Genomic DNA, 26,887 nt, shown 5'->3' on the forward strand with positions numbered 1-26,887 from the left:
CGACACTTGTACTTTATGCAAGCCGGAACCGTTTCGAAAAACTGGAGTCCCGTGGTTTTAGCAACCCAAGGTAAGACGCACTTATTTCCACTTTGTTCGTGATTTGTTGTTCATGTTCATTAGTTATTTGTAAGTGGTGGTAAACTAGTTAGCAAATGCGTTCCAGTCATATTAAAAAATAAATCGTCATGTTTAGTGGGTTTGCGTCACTAGCAGCGCATGTGGTAATTTCGCATGGCGGTATTGACGGACCAGTGTATGCCAAACACAAAGATGACTGGGTAAACGACTCAACAAACGAAAAATGTCCTTATGCGAAGTTTTCTATTTGCATGCTGAAAGCTGAATGTCAATACGACTCGTCAAGTACCAACAAAACTGAAACTTAGCAAATAACGTCATTCGAATAAAAGTGTAATGAACACGGTACTCAAATATTGATCTGTTTGAATTTAAAACACCCAAAGCGAATAAACATGTTACCGTGTTATCAATCAAGCAAATCAAATTGCATTGAAGTGCTTTACTTCAAGTATTGCTTCTCTCACGCTCTCATTTATAAGGCATGTGTATGTGCACGCTATGAATCACTTTCAAGAGACAGATAAGAATCTAACCATGTTGTAGTTTACACGGTGATTTCTGAAGTGTTTGACAAAACATGAACTTGAATCATAATTTATTGCAGCAGCAGATGCCATACTCCTTTGTAGTTGTCTAACTGTATTATCCATATATAAAAATGTTTTAAAAATAGCATTTTTTTTAATGTAAATAAGTGTTAAAATCAATTGGATCTTGACTAAAATAGATATACATAAATGTTTCAAAATACAGTGTCCGAAACATTAAGTGAGACACATTGACAATACATGCGTCTGTTTGATTGATGTATATAAGGGCGGGTGCTTGTAATAACTATGACGTTATTTATTATAATGACATGTTTGCAATCACTTTAAAATATGTTAAAGTGTTTCGGTTTATTTCTTTTATAAAAATCAAATACTTAGACCACATAGCAAAATAATTAAAATTGATTTACGCCAGAATAAAAATATACTTGCCTCTAAACAGTGTGCAAGTTATTATTTCGTTGCGTGTTGGCGTATCGTTGTTTCAACACACATAAAGTGGCGCAATGATACATATTGCTATATACATATACATATATGTACAAAACGCTTCGTTTTTAAAGGATTCAGATCAGCATGTTTGATGTTTGAGTTGATTTTGGAATTATACAAACTAAAAACCGGGAATGCATTAAACGATAGTTTTTTCGTTTCTCTATCACTACAATTGCATATTCACTTTAAGTATATAGTAGAGCCTCGGTTGTTACATGCTTATTCATAGAGATAGTTCCAATAGTAAAGTTCAGTTCCAGAAAGTATTGCATAAACATTATAAAATGACAGAGAATAATAAATAACATAGAAGTAAGTAGTCTACAGAGAATACACAAAGAGATAATTTAGCATCACAGAAATAACTATTAAGATAATATCAAAACTTTACCCAGTTAATAGTCGTAAGTAAAAAAATCAGATTGGATAATAACATTCAACAGATTGGATAATAACATTCATCAGATTGGATAATAACATTCAACAGATTGGATAATAACATTCAACAGATTGGATAATAACATTCAACAGATTGGATAATAACATTCAACAGATTGGATAATAACATCCAACAGATTGGATAATAACATTCAACAGATTGGATAATAACATTCATCAGATTGGATAATAACATTCAAACGAATATGTATCAAGAGAATATTCTTTCGTGTCAATTTTCTATTTCTCGTCGTTTGGCGGTATTATATAAGCTGATTTTAGACGAAATCTGACAGGAACAAGGCTTTAAATATTTCACTCTGAGCTCCTTATATATTTGGTTAACAAGCAGATAAATATATCCTGGTTCATCTGGTTTACGTTACAAATCAGAAGGTTCGTTCATTGTTTGTATGTTCTTATATCTACCAGATTCAATAGCAGGTTTGTGTGAGGACGTTAATTATGTTGCAAGAGCAAATCTATAGTTCTTTTTCGTGGATTGTTTGCTTATATGACTCTTATTTGAGTTCATCTTTTATTAGAAAATGTGTTTTATCGTAGATAATGAATAAATGTCGAAGTTGAAGGTTTGATAATAAATAACTCTAATTCGTCGTTCAACAATTTACAGAGTGGTAAAATATATTTGTTGGTGTCCCAAATTGAACCGCAATTCTTAAGAGACGCGGCAATCCTTTTGATTTGATTCCTAAAGGTTTTCGGCATGACTTTAGTTCCGAAGCTTATCTCTCTTAAGCCTGTTATTTTTTTAATGCGATCGTTTGGTTAATTGATCACTTTACGCGGATATTTAAGCGTTTTAATTGGGCAACATAAAAGAAAATGTTCATAGTTCTCTTTGGATTGCAGACAGTTGTGTATACCTTTTTTTCGTCAAGCAGTTATGTTTTATGTTTGGTGTTTATTGTTTATTGTAATTGGCTAGATTAAAGCCACGTATTGCAGAGCACAAATTAAAGATTGGGGCAAAAAGAGTATCAAATAAATTCTTAGCTGGGTTGGTTTATCAATTGCAGCACATATCTAAAATAAATAATTAAAAACTAATCACTGTATGTACAATTGACAAATAAATATAGTTGTAGGATTCGTTCACACATGTTTTGACAATCAAAGAACAATTCACAGAGTCACCAAACGTGCTTTTGTGTTTGAATGATTATGAGAATAGCGTACATAAAAATGTATATTTTATTATGTATTCCTTAAAATGACTGAATACAAAAACATAAAATAATTCGAATCATTAATTTATCGCACACTATAATCTGCAAATGCCATTATATATTTAAAAGCACCGATGGGATTCATCAATATATATTACAATCATATAAGTAACTATCAATGTAATAGGATTCTACTAATACTTTTAAGTAATTACCAATTCAAATACATGTTTATGTTCATTACATTATAACAAACTGTGTGTTTAAAAATAAGTTTTGACTTGTCGTTGTTAGTAACTAAACAACCTTCCATTGTTAATCATTCCGTTGTATTTTAATCAAAAACATGTCATAACGAAGAATCGATTTTGTTGCTCACACATCTAACGATAAGGAAACATGCATATGAATTTAAAATGACCCGCCACGTTATATTTCAATCACATGTACATGTCAAACTATGTTCTTTTTTGCAGACCTGTCTTGAGTGTTTTGATGCGCAAGAAAAACATCGTTATTGGTTTAAAGAGTCTGATATAATAATATGCGCTTATCATGTTAAAGATATAAACTTAACCATTATAGTATCCTTTCTCGGTTTTAAATGACAAACACAATTGTACAATTACTAGCAAAGTGATATTGAGAAAGAATGTAGTACCATCTTCTTATGGCGTGCACAACAATTTGTAAAAACGAGAAATATTGATTCTGTCTTTTATCTGCGCGTGGATAAACGCTAATGCAATATTAAGATTAGTTCTTCTTTACAAATTTCATGTTTATGATTCAGTATAAAAGTGGCTCGGTTTGAATCTGTCTTCGGACGATGGCGAGGAAATCCAGTTGTTTGCGATCCATTTGCTTCCCTTTATGAGATCACATCCTCCGTGCTGCGAGCGTTGGTCCGCTTTTCCGAGGTAACCAGTCTTAAATATATTTTTTTAATAAACTATAGTATGCAGTGTATAAGTCATATACTAGTAGTTTATAATTGCCGATGTATCATTGTACACGAAATCATTGTATAACGTATAATGAGTTACGGGTGAACGTGGTACCCGCTCTAAATGAAAAATATCAATTATTTAACTATGTTACCAGTCTAACATCAATATAGTTTCGATAATACTAGTGTATATGCCATATAGTTTATCGTCAACGATATTATAAATGTAAAAGTGAGGTAGTTTTAGAGTTAACCAGGTAACCAGCCTTAAATTAATATCATTTACAATACAATAAGTAACCAGCGTAAGAGTAATATAGTTAACTCAAACGTTGTAATCAGTGTACAATATATTTGGTAAGTATAAAATAATGTTACCAGTGTATCAGTAATATAGTTTAGAGCCGACGAGATTTCCTGTGTAAAGATTATATAGTTTAGATTTAACCCGCTAAACAATTTATAAGTCAAGCAGTTTTGAGAAAAATGAGGCTGGTATTAACCACAAAACTTCAATACATACAAATAAAAACAAACGTTAAAAAAATCGGAATATAATTTTGATTGCCATACGGTCCCGTTATATAACGACTAACGTCGATTAATCAAGCCTTCATTTACATATACATATCAGCAAATATGATATCAATTAATTATCCCCACGCTTTTTGAAAAGCGTGCGGATATTGTGGTTATCTCCGCCGTTTGTCTGTCCGTCCGTCCGTCCGTCTGTCTGTCCGTCCTGGCCATCTCCCCCTATTCTATAAGCACTAGAACCTTGAAACTTACACACATGGTAGCTATGAGCATATGTGCGACCCTGCACTATTTGGAATTTTGATCTGACCCCTGGGTCAAAAGATATGGGGGTTAGGGCGGGGCCGGGTCAGAGATTTTCACTCATTTTCATGTTATTTTACAAGAAATTCTTTATTTCTGCACCGATTTACATCAAATTGATACTGAACCTCTCTTATGACAATACGGTCGATGTAAACTATGCATGGCCCCATTACCAACCCTGGGGCGCCCCGCCCACAGAGACCACACCCACCCAAAATTGCCTTTTACTATAATTTCTTCATTTCTACACCGATTCACTTCAAATTGATACTGAAATTCTCTTATTACAATACGGTCAATCTCAACTATGCATGACAATACAGTCAATCTCAACTATGCATGGCCCCATAACCAACTCTAAGGCGCCCCACCCACATAGGCCACACCCACCCAAAATTGCCTTTTACTATAATTTCTTCATTTCTACACCAATTCACTTCTAATTGATACTGAACTTCTCTTATGACAATACGGTCAATCTCAACTATGCATGGCCCAATTACAAACGCTGGGGAGCCCCGCCCAAATAGGCCACACCCACACAAAATTTCCTTTTACTATAATTTCTTCATTTTTACACCGATTCACTTCAAATTGATACTGAATTATTGTAATGACAATACGGTTAATCTCAACTATGCATAGCCCCATTACCAACCCTGGGGTACCCCGCCTACATAGGCCACACCCATCCAAAATTGTCTTTTACTTAACTTCTTCATTTCTACACCGATTCACTTCTAATTGATACTGAACTTCTCTTATGACAATACGGTCAATCTCAACTATGCATGGCCCCATTACCAACCCTGGGACGCCCCTGGGTCAAACATTCGGCGTGGGGATACGCGTCGGCCTCTGACGCGCCATTTCTAGTTAATCATTTCTCCTTAAACAATAACATTATACATAAAGTGTATGTTACATATGAGATTGTGTGATCATGTGACGCTCAGACATCTAAACACTAGCATAAACCAGTATTTCGCCACTACATTTGCGACAAACGGCCTTCAATATATAAATTCTTCCGCAAAAAAATCCACACTTGACCGTCTATATATCCGCTTAACAAAACGACTTTTCCAGTTAAATTTTTCATGTTAGCAATCCAAATGTTGTCACCATTTTTTTTACTTCAACAATATTTTTATGGTTTTTTTTGGAATCTCTAATACAGTCGGCTTTTGCCTTCTCCCTTTACATAGCATTAAGAGAAAGAATAATCACGTTTAATGTTGCAATTTAAGCAACATTTAATATTTTGACAAAAAGACACGTCTTTTATTGTTAACTTTGAACGTAAAACCCAAAAGAACTAAAGGAGACCTAACAAGTGTATTCAGCATAGTTTTTACTAATATAATAACAGCAGTGCCACACACGTACATCGGCGTTAGGGGCCGATATGTCGTAGTGCAAAAAATAAAATATAGATCTTTAAATCTACACGATCCAGAAAGACAGATAAATTTCGCGCAACAGTCAAACATTTCAAGATTACAAGATATATTTTTGTGGTCACGTGTCAATAAGCGTGGTGTTAAACAAATGATTGGGAAGAAAAAGGAAATTACTACAGTGTGAACATAATAAAACGCCTTTGATACGTGTTGTTACGTCATCTAGTTCCTTAAGTGTAACATCCTAACGATGTATATTCAAGGTTTGTTGCTATAGTTATCTGTTCCGTACACAATCTACGTCTTTTAAAATTGTGTAAAACAAAATCCTACTAGGTTTTGCCTAGAGTTATGACTATAATTAAGTAAATATTGTACGAGAAATAACCGAGGCGACCAATATGCCAAATTAATAAATAAACATTGTATGTTGAAAAGAACAGTTGTCACATAGGGAGGTCCACATGTTTACCTGTTCGTCTTTTAAGTGGTTGTACCACATGATGGCCGTTCCACGGACCGGTTTCACCACCAAACTCGAGTTGTAGCAATAATAACTCAGATTGTACCACTCCTGTTCCTCCAAGTTTTCAAATTTCTCCTAAAATTGCCATTTAAATTATAGTTAAACAATATATTTCTAATACAACAGGCTAAATATTTTTGAAATATATTGCAGGCTAAAGATAGACAGTTTAAACGAATTTCACACCACAAAGTAATTTAAGAAAATGTGAAAGGCAAAATAACACAAAACCTATTGTTGTTATATGAAACCAAAAGGAAATGTCATTTTTTTGGTTTCCACTAAACAAACAAGTGTAGGCCAAATTTTCTTGGTCGTAACTATCGTAGTCCTCACTAAACTTACTAAAAATGCGCAATTACATGCATAAATAATCACAATCTCTAGTCAATATTATTGCTTGGGCTATAATTCAAATTTAAATTTAATTTGTGGTCGAATTAATAAACACGTATTGCAAACTAAATAGTAAATTTAGTGAATATGAGCATCAATGCCGTGTACATAAGGGAAAACTTTACATAAGGGAAAACTGTACATAAGGGAAAACTGTACATAAGGGAAAACTGTACATAAGGGAAAACTGTACATTAAAACGCTTAAAATAGGTGAGCTTTTAGTAAATATGCATACAAGTATAAGTTTAATTAAACGTATAGATGTTTTATATTTGTGTTCGTATTGTATTTTAATTAAAACATTTAATTGGATACAGTCGATCATCCATATATATAAATATTGGGCGACTATTGAATTCATGTTTATAGATCGAGACGTACAATTTAGTCAATCTGAGACTAGCAACTTTTATCTGTATGCAATATTCACTACAAATTGTATTTTGCCAACGATGATATCCTGTTTACATGTAAACGACGCGAAAATTTGCAAAAATGCTCAACAAAAATCTGGCGGGGTTGTTATCTACATGTGTTTTGACGTAAGATTACACTACATATCGTTTTAACATAGCAATATGTTAAACGTGTTCGTAAGCGATATGATAAAAGTTTATATAAAACATACGACGGTTTGTATACGACCTATGTGGTAGTAGTCAAGGTATGAACATGCATGCGGTACCGTTTGAGTCAAAATAACAAATATTAACAATGACTTGAAAATATATAACGATTGATGTAAAATTGTTGCCACGGTAACATATATGTAGTTAAAATCTTAATAACTTCGACCGACAGCCGTTGTAATATTATGGTTTTTATTTTCCAGATCATTTTTATGAATTTAAATTAATATTTTAAAATTGAAATAAAAGAAATATAAATAGTATTTGGTTAAATGATATTTTATTAGTGAAACATATGTTACCCCTGCGTTTAGCTGTGATAAACTTTATTTAAGCGAAGCCGCCTTTATTTCTTTATGACGACTGTCATATTTCATTACTGGTGGTCTAAAATATTATAGAAGCTATATTAATAAATGTAACGCGGTGATTTGCCGATTTGTAAAAACAGTTAACTTCGTTTTAGGTGCTTGGCGTAATTTTCTTTGAACTCTAACTAAATAGCGTACACGAGGAACACAACGTACCGCCAGTGTAGCGTCGCTCGCATCCGCCAGGGGGAAGGCTGTCTCCCCGCCCTCTTCAGCGTCGTTCAGGTAATACAGGACGGTTATGTACCTGGAATTGAAAGGCGTATCGACGACTTATAAAGTCAAACTGTAAATCTTTGTATTTTTATAGTGAAGTTATTTAGGTCCTTCAAGTCATGAGTTTTAATTATGTGTGTGTCCGGATTTCGACTCAGCACTCTTACCTTCTTAAGTTACCAGACTCACGAAAGTTGGGACAACGTTTTAACGGTAGCTGCAATTTCCTGCTTATGAGTTGTTACCGAAAGATTGTGGTGGTCTTGTGTTTAAGGGGGCAGCCGGGGTACCTAGAGGAAACCCCTTCGGTTTGTAATGTGAGCACCAACCGGTAACGGAGATTGAACCCGGATAGCCTAGGTAATAAACACTTGTACGGGATACTGAGCTTACCGGTCAACCTATGTTTAGACTTAACCCTTTGCATGCTGGGAAATTTGTCGTCTGCTAAAATGTCGTCTGCAGAATTTCTAAAATTAGCATTTTCTTCGATTTTTTTTCAAAGAATACTATCAGAATAGCAAACAGTTTGGATCCTGATGAGACGCCACGTTCTGTGGCGTCTCATCTGGATCCAAACTGTTTGCAAAGGCCTTTAAAATTCAGCACCAGCGCTTTAAGACTTAAAAATAAGCTCTTTTACCTCTTCATCGCCTTTCCGCTAATACTTGATTGGCGAACCTGGATTTTTAGAGGAATAACGGGAAAAAAGTGGCCTTATATTTTCAATAATTATTTTTCTTTAAACGTAACCGTCTATTGATCAAATCATCCCTTATAACATGTCTCGCTTGGTTTTAACTTTTTCAAAACATTAAAAAATGTTTCTCTGCAATGTTTGTTTATTTACGATTTAAATGTAAACTCTATATTTTTCAGAATCTTAAACAAACGCATGAATATGGACGAAGCATGTTATGTATTATTTAGCTCTACTTCAGAAATTTTCAACGGTAAAGTTTAAGCCGACACTGACACGTTTGATAGTAGTCATTGTAGAATCAAACATTGTTAATATGTTTTGTTCGAACACATCGTCACATTAAAGTGGGGCTTTCTGAAGAGTTCATGTTTTGGTAAACGACTTAGTTTTCTACTGGAATTCGCGAAATGTAAAATTAATTGTATAAAACTAATTTCGTTGATTTCTTGGCACCATGTCTTCTCAACTTGTATGACAGTTTGTTATTCATCAGCATTTTGTTTACTTTGTTTTCTAAGTAAGATTTATCTACTTCTTTGAACATGTGGTAGTAAATTGTTATGAATTTAATGTACATTAATTACCGCTATGCGCATGCGCGCGTTTGTGAACGGTATATATAAGTAGAAATAAACTACTTTATTCGGACTTACCTGCAAAGTCTGCAGCAATCAGCCCACTGTGGTGTTAGCGCCTTGTCATCGCAACGCTCCTGAAAGCAACATGGTCGATCGTAGCGATCAATGGAGTCCAGATGGGCGTGGTAGTGGCCACCTGGAACGTAACTCACCACCTGTGTATGAAACAAAAGCGTTGTAGTGACAACCCGGTTCGTAACTTAACACATGTGTTCGATACAAACGAGTGGTAGTGGCAATCCGGTACGTAACTGACCACCGGTATACGAAACAAAAGAATGGTAAGGGCCAGCTGGGACGTAACTCACCACCTGTGTATGAAACAAAAGGGTGGTAGTGGCTACCTGTGGCATAACTGACCACCTGCGTACGAAACAAAAGGGTGATATGGATACCTGGGAAGTAACTGACCACCTGCGTTAGAAACAAAATAATGATAGCGGCCACCTGGGTCGTAAATGACCATCTGTCTACGAAACAAAAGGATGGTAATTAATATATGTGACATAGTTTACCACCTGCGTACAAAACAAAAGAGTGCATGGTGTGATCCTGTAGAAATATATTGAATAAGGAGTCGAAATTGCGGTTATTATGGGCTTCAATACGATGGCAAAAAAACGCATCTTGCACAGCAAAGGGGTCAGAAATATACGGATCTCACATACAACTTGATTTAAAAAAACGAGATGCTGTTAGTGAGTGTAGTTTAGCGTGAAAGCCTTACCAGACCAAATGTATGTAATGTCCAAAAGTTCTTAAACTGAATAGCCTGGTTACCTGTACATGCTCACTCCGGCGAATAGTTCCGATGTCGAGCTCCGTTAGTCTGGCCAACCTATGGTTGATAAAATTATACTCATTTGTATACAATATATTTTGATTACTGAATTATTGTTCTTTGCTGCTGCAATTTTTGAAAACAAACTTGAGAAATATGTTACAAATACAAAGAAGAATGTACACGATGGTTTAATGGCTAGCGAGGTAACGATTTATTAACAGCTAAAAGGGCTGTAGAAAAAAATCATGTAATGTGACATTTACATTTTTTAAATCATACTTTAATGGTATTTTCGGTATGATACGTTCAAGATTAAAAAATGTATAACAAATATACACGTACAGATTGTGTAAAAAGTGTACATGGAAACAATAGCAAACCTACGAAGAGTTGTAAACATGTATTGCCACACCAGACTCATTATGCATTTCTTGGTTCTGTTCTAATCGGTTCAGGCAAGAACAATAAAATTATAAAGCTTGTTAATTTAATTAAATATTTAGAGCATGGTTAAACATTTATATAAAATACATGCGCACTTTTACACTAATCTTTTTTGCGCATTCACTTAATGTCAAATATATGTGATTTAAAAAGTAACTCCATAATCTAAAAATAATTCAAGATGACCCACATTGTTTGTTTCATATTTGTTACAGGTATAGACGTTACAAGCAGCATACGAAAAATCAATTACTGGATGTTTCTGTTAAATGCCAAACACAATCCGACATCCTTAAGTTGCTATTATATTTTACAGTCCATAACCGATGAAAAACAATCTAAAATATATTTTTTCAAATGTCACGAGAATGTTTTTTTTAATGTAATCCGATAATCAACAATAACAAATTGCTACATAGACTGTGCTGTTTTTACATTGTTTTGTCCGAATATCCGGAAAATCGTTAATAAACATGTCTAAGCATTGGAGATTTGTTTAATACCCCATCGTAACAACAAGCATGTAATTAAGGTGCTTGCTATCTCTTACCAACTTATGGCTTTTTATTGGTGTTTCGTGATTAAACATGCATATATATCAAATCAAACTTAATTTTCTGTAAGATCAAGCAGCATTAAGACGGCCTACAGCATCCTAAAGGCCCTCAAGAAGACCATTCATTCCAAGTCCAGAGCTAAAGGGAATCTCCTTACCGAGTGTGCCCAGTCCTAAACACAAGGACTGAACACTGCAGTGACTTCTACAACTACCCGCTTCTACCATACTTCAGTCTTCTTCTGAACGATCACAGAAAAGACGCGGACGACGAAGGACTGCCCATACTTGAGGCAGAATTTGAGAAGGTAGTGCGAAGTCTTAATGCAGGAAAATCTCCATGAGTGCAAAACGTCGCTTCCGAGCTGATTAGGCACACAAGTAACGCAACAACTGCAGCAATGACGGCACAATTAAAACAGCTCTTGAAGTGGCCCAGGAGTGGACCCAGTCACTGGTAATACCTCTAATGAAAAAGGGCAACAACAAGCTGTGCGAGAACTACCGCACTATCAGCATCATCAGTTACCCCAGCAAAGTCATGCTACGCATCATTCTTAATTAATTTAAAGCTAAGGCCGACGAACTGCTGGCCAAAAAGCAGGCTGTATTCAGAACTGGGTGGAACGAATATAAAACATCAGAATCAGTACTGAGAAACACCTGCAGCATCTATGCAAGTTCTTCCACAACTTCATTGACTTTACGAGACTATTAAACATTTACGAGGACTGGTGCAAGTCGTTTAAGAACTCTACGGAAACGCCAGGAGCGAAACACTTCTCAACGGACAGAAGGGGGACTTCTTCAGGACATCGGTGGGCGTCCGTCAGGGTTGTCTGCTCTCTCCCGTCCTGTTCAACCTTTTCCTTAAAAAGATAATCTAAGAGACTATCTATGAAAACTACACCTCTATCTCGATCGGTGGAAGACCCATCTCCATCTTGAGATTCGCTGATTTACCTCATGGGTGGCACCAGCAGTGAACTTCAAGATTACACCAACAAACTCTTTGAAAGAGCAGGAGCATACGGGATGGAGGTCAGCATGGAGAAGTCGAAGATCATGGTGAACAGCACGACCAACACCAGGGCAGTCATCACCATTAACGTCGAGAAGCTATCAAAAGGTACCAGCTTCAAGTACTTGCAGCAACCCTGTCCAAGAATGGTACCAGTACTGCTGAGATCCGAATAAGAATTGCGTTGGCGACCCCTGCGATCGCCAGACTTAGCAGGTTTTGGACAAACAATTCCACCATCTTCGCTATAAAGTGCAGGCTTTATATTTCCCTCGTAGTCTCCATCCTACTCTACGGCTGCGAGACCTGGACCCTTAACGCGAACACATAACGCAAGATAAAGGCATTTGAACATAAATTTCTCCGAAGACTTCTTCGAATTTCCTACACGGAGCCCAAGACCAACGAGCAAGTCCGGGACATGAGTGCAACACTTGTTTGTCCTACAGAGCCCCTACTGGCGACAGTCAAACGACGAAAGCTTGGTTTAAACACGTCGTCAGGCACGACTCTCTGGGCACGACTGTTTTCCAGGACACGCTATGGGGAGGTCGACGCCGTCATAACAAAAGCTGGATGGACAATTTAAAAGAGTGGACATTCCTTCCAATGGATTAACTACTCCCAGCAGCTCACAACAGACATGACTCGATGAAGATTTCTGTATCGTCGTCCCTCATTCCTTCCCCCCCCCCCCCAACAGCCAAACCGATAAAGTGATTGATGGTGATAATGGATGATGAGATCTGAGTATTCAATCGTGTTTGTTTTTGTGGAATGACAGAAGGTAGTTACCAATTAAACATAAACGCCCGTAACATGCAATAAAAAACAGGTTTCGCTCAATTAAAGTTGATAAGCGTGACCCCAATTGGTTCAGGTAATTGTGTTAATGTGATGACCAATAATGTATTCAGTGGGAAAATAGCACACCTGAGAGACTAGGGATACAAGATATATTTCGTACAGCTACAGGACCCCATATCGGACAGAGTCCGGTGCGAATGTGTTTTTGTCAAATTGGAATATCTTATAGACTTTAGAGCGATGAGTCATTTAATCGAAAACATTTCGATGAATATTTCTTTGAGTAATGTGCGTCATTAATCCAGAATACTGACAAAGCAGAATGCATTATTTTGCAATATATACAGTTAATACTTCATGTTGACATTTTTATCGCAGCATAAATCCAGGTATCTATTAACTAACAGTGTTTATTAAACGAACTTTGGTGAAACGATATCTAACATGATTGGCACATTTTGACAAAATATCAAATTTATTGAATACCGCAATTTAAAACACAAATCTTTAATGTATGCCTATTACAAAAGAACGTTGACCACCTTTTGTGTAGACGATTCAAGAAATCTTCACCCAAGTGCGACCTCTGAAGCCATGTCTGCTCACTCACTCGCGAAATCTCGGCCAAAGGGATGTCAGAATTCAGTTCATCTTGGATTTCGGCGCCAAACAAGTTACTTACGTTCAAACCGTTGTTTTTCGCAGACTCTATTATATGGTCGCATTCCTCATCCGACAAAAACTTCGGGATTTCTGAATGTATATTCAAATATGTATTTATGCAAATTAGGAATATCGACGGTATTTGCGATCAATTTTTTTTATATAATCATTGTTTTTGGTGAGGCCATTATTGGTAAAGGCGGCTATTAATATTTTCGTAAGCGCATGATATTACATGCTCCTTTTAAATGGAACGGAGCTCTAGTATGTGATATAGGTTTTTAAAGAGCTTCATTTCTGCAAATAAGGTGTGCCAAACTTAAATTGTTCGCTTGCGCACAAGTCAATTACTTCTTCGCTTGCTAACAACTTCTGTTAATATTATACACTATTTTCCCAATTATAATTTCAAAGAGTCACAAAATCTCACCAAATTCAAGGATTGTGTTCAAACTGATGTTTCTGTTTAACATTTCTATATGAGACATTTTTCTCATTTCGTTTCGTTTATTTCAAGTTAGATGTGTTCTGCATTGGACTAATTTAAATAAATAAAAGCGCTGAAGGCAATGTTTTTTACTATTGTGGGGGTACTGTAGTACTGCGCTTTGTAGAAAACCCAACTTCGGTCTTCAAATTTAAAATGCGCTCGCTTTACTACTTTAATAATTCTATTATTTTTGCTATAAAATAACGGGAAACGTTATAGAATTTTAGATTGTCTGAAATTTGCTTTATCTAATCTAAAACGGGAAACTAATTAAACTACAAAGAATGTATCTGCTTTGTGTATTACAATTGTAATAAAAATTCGATGTTGTCAATCTCAAACTACGCATAAAAACGAATGAAAATAATAATAAAATACATTAATATAAATAAAATGGTTGAATAAAGCAAATATTGTTTACTCAAATAAAATCATAACGACCAAGTTGATATGAGCACTTCGCAAATATCGTCATTGTACTAGTATTTTTTTCATGACGGGGTTTTCGACTGTACACACGAAAAACTTTTGCAACTATACGTAATAAAAAAAAACTCTTAAATAGTTGATGTCCTGTTACATTTTTGTTTAATATAACATCAATATCTCAAATGTTTTGAAAAAAATAGATCGTGTGAAAACGTTTACATAAAGATATATTATTATTAAAATTATATGCAATTCAGAACAAATAATAGCTAACAAAGAACAATAATCTGTGTCATCACAAGTATGTACAGAAAGTAACTTATATATGCATTTATAAAAGTTGTGTATGACTTGTAAACGATGTAAAAATAAACATTTAAACTTTGAGTATAAATGCTCCACATTTATTTGTTCCTTTAATCTAGGTTATTTTAAACTGACCGCAAAACATATTTTAAAATAGTTTTTTCAAATAGGTATTCATTGACACTATACAACAAAACTGCATTTACTCACCGAATATTGGAGGCCCCACAGCCCTGGTTATACGCGTAAAGAAGCGACCATCTTCTAGTTCTACGTCAACCCTTTGGCCCACCGTCCCAGGGTCAATCCTAGTCAATGGGGGGAACTCGTAAGCATTGGACACTTTGGCCACCTTCCCTGAAGTCTGATCATTGCCTTTGACAGTTCTGTCCCTGATCACATCGTTGTCGCTCGAAGGAGAAACGCTCGATGAATATCCAATATTGCCATGAGCTATTACTATTGTGTCCTGATTTTGAGCAGTATTCTTGTCTAACCCGACATTTGTTTTATCTTCTGCATTATTTTCATTGTCTGTGTATTTCCAAGCAGCTTTATTCGGAACCGCAAGTGCATCGTCACCAAAAAGAACACAGTTGTTGTCCGCGCATGCGTCCTCCTCTGTTGACGTCATAGTCGGAAGACAGATCAGAAGTAATATCAATAATAATGTACATGAAATGTGTAGATAACATGTCGCCATTGTTTTGCTCTCTCCGACGATGGCTTCAGTTATGGTCCGAATTTGTTCCTCCTAATGCAAAATTAGATAAAGTCAAGTAAATGGTTAAAAAGTCATAAGATGATTCTTTATGATAAGTTTCATTATGTAAAGATATTGTTTAACGTTGAAAAAATCAAAAGTATTCGTTCAAAAAATAAAAACGTTTCATCCAATCAAGATGGGTTGTACTTATTAACGAAATGATATTTACATCGCAGTTCTGTTTAAAAAGTGTTAATTTCGTTATTTGTAAACACCAATATATCATTGGAAGAATCTACCAAACAAATTTGAAAAGTGTCGACTACTATCATCCAAGCAATATCAATAAACATGTTTAATAGATTTGTGTTCATTTCAAGGGTGAACAAATCCCGTAAGGTTGTTCGAGTATCTTTACGCTTAAGTTTAATAAAACAAACTATGTTTATATAAGTTATGCTTGTAAAAACCTTTCATATTTAAGCTCGATTTACTCTCAAGCCTAGGGGTTATTGAAACGCTCTTTGCGTTACTAACCATCAATTGAAATGTCCACTTTTCTATTCATTTTAAACTAGATTCCAAAGGAAAATGCCTAAGGTGATTTGAAAATCGGTGGTTTTATTGTGGGTTTCTATCTCTCATACGTTTTAATGAATTTATAAATGAATCAAGATTGCCACTTAGACCATATCAGAACGATCCGTGCTGTTAAACAACAAGACACATTTAGATTCACTTAAAGCAGCTTTTGTTGTTGCTGCTACTACTACAGAAGCAGTAGCAGCAGCAGACACAACAGAAGAAGCAGCAGCAGAAGCAATGGCAGTAGCAGTAGCAACAGTAGTACTAGCAGTAGCAGTAGTAGTAGAAGTAGTAGTAGTAGTAGTAGTAGTAGTAGTAGTAGTAGTAGTAGTAGTAGTAGTAGTAGTAGTAGTAGTAGTAGTAGTAGTAGTAGTAGTAGTAGTAGTAGCAGTTGTAGTAGTAGTAGTAGTAGTAGTAGTAGTAGTAGTAGAAGTAGTAATAGCAGTAGTAGTAGTAGTAGTAGTAGTAGTAGTAGTAGTAGTAGTAGTAGTAGTAGTAGTAGTAGTAGTAGTAGTAGTAGTAGTAGTAGTAGTAATAGTAGTAGAAGTAGTGGTAGTTTTATGCCACGTTACCCAGTCCAACAATCAACCCAGATATCATTTACACAAATGCTCTGAGCAAATTGCATGAAAAATGATAACTTTTTCCACCAACTTTCATGAAGATTGGACAATACTACGGCCTGTAGTAGTAGATTCTGCCATTATGTCATTGTTAACAAATGACTTCTTAAACAACGCATTCGTGTATCACATCGTTAGTAACCCAAAAATTACAAAAATCATATTATTTAATGGAAACACGCACACATACTCTGTGTATGGTTTCCTTTAAACAAAATGCTAACAAATTACCAAATAAATATTAATATAATCTTACCCGAAACCGAATATTTATGTCCCCAGATTTTGTTACAAATATCACATCAACTACGTGTACAAGATGATCAACACCCGGCCATCTTCACGGTCTGTTCACACACCACACATATAGTTGTATCGTATCACAACGAAATAAAACCATCGATGAAATTCATCTTTATGTTGAAGGGTCTTGTTCGCATGAATAAGAAAACAATTAACATATCGTGTATGTGTGCGCGCGTGTGTGCATGTGTTATAAACGTACGAACTACTATGTAAACGTAAATTTTAAGTAAAATCTTTATTATGATTTGCATAGACGTATCAATAAACACAAAAAAATAATAGTTATTTCACAAATCCGTCTAAGCAAGAATGACTTGGTTAGTATCATGTTAAACTATCTATTTATTAAATAATTGTGTATTTTATTGTCGTTAAAAGTGTCATATTTAACCAACTAGGAACGCATAGTTCGTGTCAATATTTAACCGTCTAATAATGTATATTTGTTCACCTCATTATATCATCTAATACTATATATGTCATATCCATATTGAACCACACATTTATGCATAATTTAGAATCATAATTTACTATCAAATAATGCATCATTTAGAGCCATGTTGAACCATATATTCATGCATATTTCATAGTCATATAAAACTTTCTTTTAGTTTGTATTTCAGGGCCATTTTCAAAAATAAAATCATATATATGTACTTGCTTAATTGAACCAATAAATATTATTTATCACAACCATATCTAACCTATAAATAAAATATATATTTAAGAGCCATACTGAACACTCTAATAAGTCTAATTTCAGAGTCATATTGAACCATATAATAATTTATATTTTCCTGCCATATTTGACTTATAATAATGTTAAAATAATATACCACATTTAACGAATTAAGAATTTTTATTTCATTGTGTGATTTAACTAACACGTTTTATTTGTATTTAAGTGCATGTTTATTTAAATAATCCGTCAACATTCACTAACTCATCGGTAGTTCGTATTGTTGTGATAAACGCTTCATAATAAATTCAATACAGTACTCATAAAGTGAGTTTTCGATCATGTGTTTTACATTCTGTCAGTTGCAGTAATTTAACTTTTAATTAACTAAAATCGAGGCAAGGTCTGTCACATAGCTCGAGATTAGGAAAATATATGGATGTCATTACACATCCTTATTAAAGTGGAAATGCATTGTGTTTCGTAAAAGGTTTACAAAAATAACTCTAGCCGACCAACCTATTATAAAAAATGGCAGTGGAAACAAATTACTCCATTGTTTTAACGCGTTAACTCTATGCATTTAAGATTTGTGTTCCTTTACAAATTCAAACAATTACACATGTAGCATTACTTATGTAGCGAAATGCCAACCAAGTGAAGACGTTTGCAAGACAAAATGAAACTGCATGGTCGCATGCTGCATACAACAAAGATACCTCTTATACGATTCACACACATGAACATTTCAACTATCCGTTAAAAATAAATGACAAGTTTGTTTTAAAATATATGATAGTTATATTGGCGCTGTTCCTTATAGACTATTCATTAGACGTAGGTAAACCACTCTTTTTACTATACATGCATACTTTTTACTTCTGTTTTTGCTTGTTTAAATAAGATATTTCGCCGTATTCAGCCGTACTTCCGTCGTGTCACGGAAGTCGGTTTATCAACTCACACTTTCCCGGATTTTCATGTGTACCAGTACTAAGTTCACAAACTTGTGCATGTAACTGTTAAATACCATTCTTGAAACAGAGTAGAGAAGAACGGAATCTGTATAATATTGTATATTTACCTGTATCTGGTTTCAATAATATATTCTCCAACCACGAACACTTCCTATGGCATCATAAGTTTGTACTCCAATTATCCCAAAAGCAATTTACATTATTTTACTCCCGGTGCATTTTGGAAAGTGTTTAATCGTTTAAATTCCTTATAACAACTTGGCATGTATCCGAGTGAAAATATTACTTCCGGGTTGTTTGTCATTAAAGCTAGATTTATTCTCAAGCCGAGGGGTTACTTCCGGGTTGTTTGTCATTTAAGCTCGATTTATTCTCAAGCCTAGGGGTTATTGAAACGTTTTTTGCGTTACTTACCATCAATTGAAATGTCCACTTTTCTATTCATTTTAAACTAGATTCCAAAGGAAAATGCCTAAGGTGATTTGAAAATCGGTGGTTTTATTGTGGGTTTCTATCTCTCATACGTTTTAATGAATTTATAAATGAATCAAGATTGCCACTTAGACCATATCAGAACGATCCGTGCTGTTAATCAACACGACACATGTAGATTTACTTAAAGCAGCTTCTGTTGCTGCGGCTACTACTACAGAAGCAGTAGCAGCAGCAGACACAGCAGAAGAAGCAGCAGCAGAAGCAATAGCAGTAGCAGCAGCAACAGTAGTACTAGCAGTAGCAGTAGTATTAATTGTAGCAGACGTAGTAGTAGTAGTAGTAGCAGCAGTAGCAGTAACAGTAGCAGTAGTAGTAGTATTAGTAGTAGTAGAAATAGTATTAGAAGTAGTAGTAGTAGTAGTAGTTGAAGTAGTAGTAGTAGTAGTAGTAGTAGTAGTAGTAGTAGTAGTAGTAGTAGTAGTAGTAGTAGTAGTAGTAGTAGAAGTAGTAGTAGTAGTAGTAGTAGTAGTAGTAGTAGTAGTAGTAGTAGAAGTAGTAGTAGTTGTAGTAGTAGTAGTAGAAGTAGTAGTAGTTTTATGCCACGTTACCCGGTTCAACAATCAACCCAGATATCATTTACACAAATGCTCTGAGCAAATTGTATGAAAAATGATAAATATTTCAACCAACTTTCATGAAGATTGGGCAATACTACGGCCTGTAGTAGTAGATTCTGCCATTATGTCATTGTTAACAAATGACTTCTTAAAAAAACGCATTCGAAAAGAAAGTATCGGGTATGCTGCCTTCATAATATCAATCGTGTATCACATCGTTAGTAACCCGAAAATTGCAAAAATCATATTATTTAATGGAAACACGCACACATACTCTGTGTATGGTTTCTTTTAAACAAAATGCTAACAAATTACCAAATAAATAAATACTATAATCTTACCCGAAACCGAATATTTATGTCCCCAGATTTTGTTACAAATATCACATCAACTACGTGTACAAGATGTTCAACACCCGACCATCTTCACGGTCTGTTCACACACCATACATATAGTTGTATCGTATCACAACGAAATAAAACCATCGATGAAATTCATCTTTATGTTAAAGGGTCTTGTTCGCATGAATAAGAATGTGTATGCGTTATAATAGTACGAAAAACTATGCACACGTTAAATTTAAGTGAAATCTTTCGCCTGATTTGCATAAACGTATCAGTAAACCAAAAATAATAGTTCGTTCACAAATCAGTCTAAGCAAGAATGGCTTCGTAAGTATTATGTTAAACTATCTATTTATTAAATAATTGTGCATTTTATTGCCGTTAACAGTGTCATATTTAACCAACTGGGAACGCATAGTTCATGTCCATATTTAATCGTCTAATAATGTATATTTATTCACCTCATTATATCATCTAATAATATATGTCATATCCATATTGAACTATATATTAATGCATAATTAAGAATCATAATTAACTATCAAATAATGCATCATTTAGAGCCATATTGAAACATCTATTCATGCATATTTCATAGTCATATAAAACTATATATTAGTTTATGTTTCAGAACCATTTTCAAACATAAAATCATGTATATGTATTTGCTTTATTGAACAAATTAATAATGCTTTTTTCACAACCATATCTAACCAATAAATAATATATATTTCAGAGCCATATTGAACACTTTAATAATTATAATTTCAGAGTCATATCGAACCATATAATAATTTGTATTTTACTGCCATATTTAACTTATAATAATGTTAAAATAATATACATGTACCATATTTAACCAATTAAGAATTTATATTTCATTGTTTGATTTAACTAACACGTTTTATTTGTGTTTTAGTGCATTTTCATTTAAATAATCCGTCAAAATTCACTAACCCATCGATAGTTCGTATAAACGCTTCATATTAAATTCAAGACAGTACTCATAAAGTGAATTTTCAATCATGTTTTCTACATTCTGTCAGTTGCAGTAATTTGGCTTAATTAACTAAAATCAAGGCAAGGACTGTCACATAGCTCAATATTAGGAAAATATTTCCTTATTTAAATGGAAATACATTGTGTTTCATAAAAAGTTTACAAAAATAACTCTAGCCGACCGACCTTTTATTTAAAAAAATGGCAGAGGCAACAAATTACTCTTTTGTTTTAACGCGTTAACTCTATGCATTAAAGATTGGTGTTCCTTTACATATTCAAACAATTCAAAATGTAACATTACTAATGAAATGCCAACCAAGTTAAGACATGTGCTAGACAAAAGAAACTGATCACATGTTGCATACAACAAAGATACCTCTAACACGATTCACACACATAAACATCTGTTTAAAATAAATGCCTATTTTGTTTTGAAATATCCAATACTTGTATTGAATATCCAATACTTGTATTGGCGGTGTTCGCTATTGATTATTCATTATACGTAGATAAATCACTCTATTAACTATACATGCATACATGTTTTTCTTCTGTTTTTTGTTTGTTAAAATAAGATATTTCGCCGTAGTCAGCCGTACTTCCGACGTCGGTTTATCAACTCACACTTTCCCGGATCTGCATGTGTACCAGTACTAAGTTCACAAACGTGTGCATGTAACTGTCAAATACCATTCTTGAAACAGAGTAGAGAAGAACGGAATCTGTATAATATTGTATATTTACCTGTATCCGGTTTCAATAATATATTCTCCAACCACGAACACTTCCTATGGCATCATAAGTTTGTACTCCAATTATCCCAAAAGCAATTTACATTGTTTTACTCCCGATTCATTTTGGAAACTAAGTGTATAATTGTTCAAATTACGAATAACAACTTGGCAAATACATGTATCCGAGTTGAAATATTACTTCCGGCTTGTTTGTAATAGCGTTAAAATCAATTCCATATACGGTGCGGGTATTGTAAAAGCGTTTAAATCAAAACCATGTACAGTGTGGGTATTTGATTAGGTTAAAAAATCAAAACCATATACAGCACGGGTATTGGCATTTATATGGACCCCACCATTTAAAAATAAACCACGTTATGAGAAAACGGGGCTTAATGCACGTGCGTAAATTGTCTTCACTAATTAGCTAGTGCAGTCCGCACAGGCTTATCAGGGACGACACTTTGCTTTGATTGAATTTTTGTTTAAATAAAGTCTCTTCTAAACGAACTTCCACTTTAGGAGAAAAGTGTCGTCCCTGATAAGCATGTGCGGACCGAATGACGTAATATTGGAGGATACTTAACGCTGTGCGGACCGAATGACGTCATATTGGAGGATACTTAACGCACATGCACAACGCTTAGTTTTCCAAAAACGAGTCCCATGTTCTTGATACTCGCAGAGAGCAGCGATCGTATTAAAACAACTCAAGATGATGAGCGATTTAAGGTAAATTGGCTAAAAAATAGGTGTCAAATATAAAAACAAACTCAATGGTAATAAGTAAGCCTGTCATTCTGGTGCATGTCTGTTAAACACATTGCATCGTTTTATTCCCATTTCCAAGTATGTTTTGGCTTATACATTAATTACAAAAGGTCCAATTCATCTAAACACAAATGCAAAAAGGTCTTTGAAGATAATGGTGTTATAAATTGGATACACTGATTATTTTTTGTTGCGTAAAAAGCATGCTAAACTACTGCTCTACCGATAATGTTTATTTATCATACAGCTGAATGATTTTAAAGAAGGAACATCTGGGTGTCGTGTAAAACTGCGCTTTACATTCATAGGTCTTACGTAAACTATTACTACTTGTTTACCTATAATTTGTGGTTTAAGGTCAAATGGAGTTAAGACTTAGGACGATTAAACTTGTTCCAATGCATCACAACCCTCGTTCTTGTGTTTGCTTGTTTTTAATTTCAATTAAGGCATGCATTGAATGATTACATTTCAAATCAACAAATCCTTTATTACGTCACTGGATTGCATCATTCATTCAGTTAAAGAACGCGAGTGTAGGTGTATTTTGAAACGCAATTTCAATAAACTATTAGGTGTGTTTAGTATGGATTATTGTAAAACAAATTCCTCATAGACTATTCATTAGACGAAGGTAAACCACTCTATTCACTATACATGCATACTTTTTTCTTCTGTTTTTGTTTGTTTAAATAAGATATTTCGCCGTATTCAGCCGCACTTCCGTCGTGTCACGGAAGTCGGTTTATCAACTCACACTTTCCCGCATTTGCATGTGTACCAGTACTAAGTTCACAAACTTGTGCATGTACTCCCGGTGCATTTTGGAAAGTGTTTAATCGTTTAAATTCCGAATAACAACTTGGCATGTGTCCGAGTGGAAATATTACTTCCGGGTTGTTTGTCATTTAAGCTCGATTTATTCTCAAGCCTAGGGGTTACTTCCGGGTTGTTTGTCATTTAAGCTCGATTTATTCTCAAGCCTAGGGGATATTGAAACGCTCTTTGCGTTACTTACCATCAATTGAAATGTCCACTTTTCTATTCATTTTAAACTAGATTCCAAAGGAAGAAGCAGCAGCAGAAGCAATAGCAGTAGCAGCAGCAACAGTAGTACTAGCAGTAATATTAATTTAGCAGTAGTAGTAGTAGTAGTAGCAGTAGCAGTAGTAGTAGTAGTTGTAGCGTAATTGCGTATTGTTCGTTGATATCACACAGTAACAAACAAAGTTCATTTCTGATTTCTTTGCGTTTTATTTCCGCTTATTAACACAACACAACGTTTCCAAAATGTTTGTCAAATACAAGATACATGCGAAGCCCGCAATGGGCCCATCCCGCGAAAGCCAGCAATAATGCGACTTGTATATTCGGCCGTTTAAGTAAGACTGTCCTTCATACAACGCAGATGCCAATTTATACAATAATGGACAAATAAATTGGGTGACGGCTGTCTGGATGATTGACTTTAACATGAGTTGAATTACCTGATACGGGATGGCTTTATGTGTGACTTACACATCTTGTGCATATATATGCCAATAATTAAGCGAGACCACGTTTGTTTAACTGCATATATGAAAGTTCACCTGTCATTTAACATGAAAATATACACAAATTAACAGTGCGCATGTGCTTACCATAGACATAACTAATTAGTGAACCCAGCCATGGGCAATAACTTGGTGCATTTTTTCGTCTAATTTGACGACGACATATGATGCCCATTTATGCATTTCTTCATGAAGACATGCGACATGAAATACTTATGCATTTCTTCATGAAGACATGCGACATGAAATACATCAATTATGCGACACACCTCATTTTCATTAAAGAAAGATTTTATATTTTATGATTTAAAATCTTTAGAAAGATCAAATCCTGAATGACAAGTGTCTTACAATATCATGTATCAATGTTAAGTGACGTTGATCGATTGTCCACGTAACACTACAGGCGTTGTTTGACTAGTGACCTCCTGTGCTGTCCATTCGAAGAAGGTATTGCCCGGGTTGAATATGTACCTGTTGCTGTCAAGTAGATGTCTTGGTTTGTTGTTTTCTGTCTATGTTGATTCATGGGTGATGTTATCTACCATTGCTGTCGTGAAGAAGCTCTATCTATCCCCAAGCTGTGTAGGCAAATCGCACGTGGTCGGTTGCACTCATCTGCGTATCAAGGTTCACATCGAGGCTGGATATGTCATCGTGGTTTCTGTTGTTTTTGTCGCTGAACCAGCCGTCATCACGTCGTTGTTTCTGTTGTTGAATCCATCGTGATGTTGTCTCTGGATATGGTGTTGATGCGTACCGCGTTGCTTATCAATTGTGACGTATGTTAAAACCTTTGTGATCGCATTGTTGTTTCTGTTGTTGTTGATTGTACTTTTGTTCTTGGTTCCAGCGTCTTCATTTCTCTTGGGACATTAAGATCTTCTATTGGCCATAATGCTCACGAGGTATTAACTATAGCAGTGTTCTCCTTGATGTCTTAGGCCTCGGAAGTATCATTCCAAATGCGTTATCTACGCACGTCAAACAGTTGAACGGCTGCATCTACTCTATAGTGTTTAACGTCACAAGTATTGTGTCCAGTGTTGCGTCACTTGTTGTCCTTCGAAATCTTCTGGCGTTGGTCTTCTTTTAGCGATAGAACCAGGTATTCACTTTGAGAGTAAACGCCGTGATGTTCCATTCTAATTATGTTGTTTGTTTCTTCTATTCGTTGTGGAAGGCGTTGTCTCGCGAAGTCGCTCTTCTTCGGCGTTGTCTTCAAATCTCGATATTTTTATCTGCGTCGTGGTGATACAAGTATCAGTTGTTCAAAATCATGGCAAACATTTATAAATATCCCCTTAGTTATTGTTAAATATCGTCATGACAACTTACTGTGATATCTTATTCAAAAAAATAAATTCTTTACAACGAAAAAATATTAGTAAATTCCTCAAAACATACTTCGGATAAGTACATGACAGTTTGACATCTGACAAGCCATTTACTTAATATGACTTGTGTACCGCCTTAGGCATAATCATTTTACGCGCGTGCAGCCAGTAAATTTTTGACAGACGCGCGCCACTTTATTGACCTAGAGTAATGGGTAATGATAGACGTACCTGTTCATATCATGGTTTCATAAACCTCATCTTTATCACTATAGTTTTGCCGTTGGGCATAGATTTATTGACATGTTTGACCTGTGCACTTGTAAAAATGCGCATATATGACAAGGCAGACTTTTATATATATGCATTCATAATATAAGAACACGTATCGGTATACTTCAAAATTCAGGTCTTTGCTCCTAATCGAACTACTCAAATAATTCTTATGCGACATCGCATCTTCTGTCCATAGCGTAATTTGCTTCGATGGCACAGGGATAAATTCTCTTACTCATGAGGACGCTAAGGTTATCAGAACCTCGGGCTCGGTATGTCCGAACGCTGATCAGTCAGCCGTGCTCATAAAATATAATTGTAACCCTTAAACAATTATATTAGAAATTTAATGCGTACATATCGTTATATTTTCACTGCGCTATACGCGTCAGATCGCATTAAATTCTTACTTAAAATTACTCAAGACCTTCAATATTACCGATATCCTACATATATTTGCATCAACACAATGACGTATATACATATTTACATAATATATTTTTTTTGCGTCTGCCCTATTCATATTCGCAATCAACATTATTTTTCTTATTTCATATTTTCTTTCTTTTACAATTCGGAAAACTATTTTTAAATTTTCCAATAATTTTATTTATTCGTCCTCTTTAATTTTCTTTATCATTCTAATAAACAAAACCTGCCTTATTTTCTTAATAAAAAAATAAACAAAACTGTCTTAAATAATCTAAATTCCTAAATTCTTAATTCTGTAAATGTAAAATTCTAGGTAAATTCTTTAAATATTCTCAATGATTTGTTCGCCTCTAATTTCATTATTTCTATAACTCAGAAAATTCTGTAAATTTAAATTACTTTCTTTTTTATTAATTTTATTCTTAATTTCCCGATATTTTAGAAAAACTACAGATCAATGAAAAACTGTATGATTTTGATACTTGCATAATTTCTTCGTACATGATTAATTATCATCATTATTATTTTTAACATCTAACTACAAAAAATTCTTTAAAACAATTCTTAAAAATTTCG

At 34.7% G+C, this 26,887-nt stretch overlaps 1 protein-coding gene across 5 annotated transcripts in view; it reads right to left on the reverse strand.

The window, feature by feature from the left end:
* Positions 1-2,578: 2,578 nt before the first annotated feature.
* LOC127843582 (transmembrane prolyl 4-hydroxylase-like) overlaps positions 2,579-26,887 on the reverse strand; it is a 28,013-nt gene continuing 3,704 nt past the window's right edge. The window contains exons 1-8 of one of the 5 annotated variants that reach the window (XM_052373260.1): positions 21,953-22,160; positions 15,145-15,688; positions 13,589-13,799; positions 10,215-10,272; positions 9,450-9,589; positions 8,034-8,124; positions 6,426-6,554; positions 2,579-3,687 (exon numbers count right to left, since the gene is read on the reverse strand). In XM_052373260.1, the coding sequence (XP_052229220.1) occupies positions 3,541-3,687; positions 6,426-6,554; positions 8,034-8,124; positions 9,450-9,589; positions 10,215-10,272; positions 13,589-13,799; positions 15,145-15,637 (1,269 nt within the window). In that variant the 5' untranslated portion in view covers positions 15,638-15,688; positions 21,953-22,160 and the 3' untranslated portion in view covers positions 2,579-3,540. Of the gene's footprint in view, positions 3,688-6,425; positions 6,555-8,033; positions 8,125-9,449; positions 9,590-10,214; positions 10,273-13,588; positions 13,800-15,144; positions 15,689-17,104; positions 17,226-18,917; positions 19,112-20,203; positions 20,343-21,952; positions 22,161-26,887 lie in introns of those variants that run through there. The other 4 variants (XM_052373263.1, XM_052373261.1, XM_052373264.1 and 1 more) reach the window with 4 other exon arrangements.

Source organism: Dreissena polymorpha, chromosome 9 (assembly GCF_020536995.1).
Source record: "Dreissena polymorpha isolate Duluth1 chromosome 9, UMN_Dpol_1.0, whole genome shotgun sequence".
In the NCBI taxonomy this organism is placed as follows: domain Eukaryota; kingdom Metazoa; phylum Mollusca; class Bivalvia; order Myida; family Dreissenidae; genus Dreissena; species Dreissena polymorpha.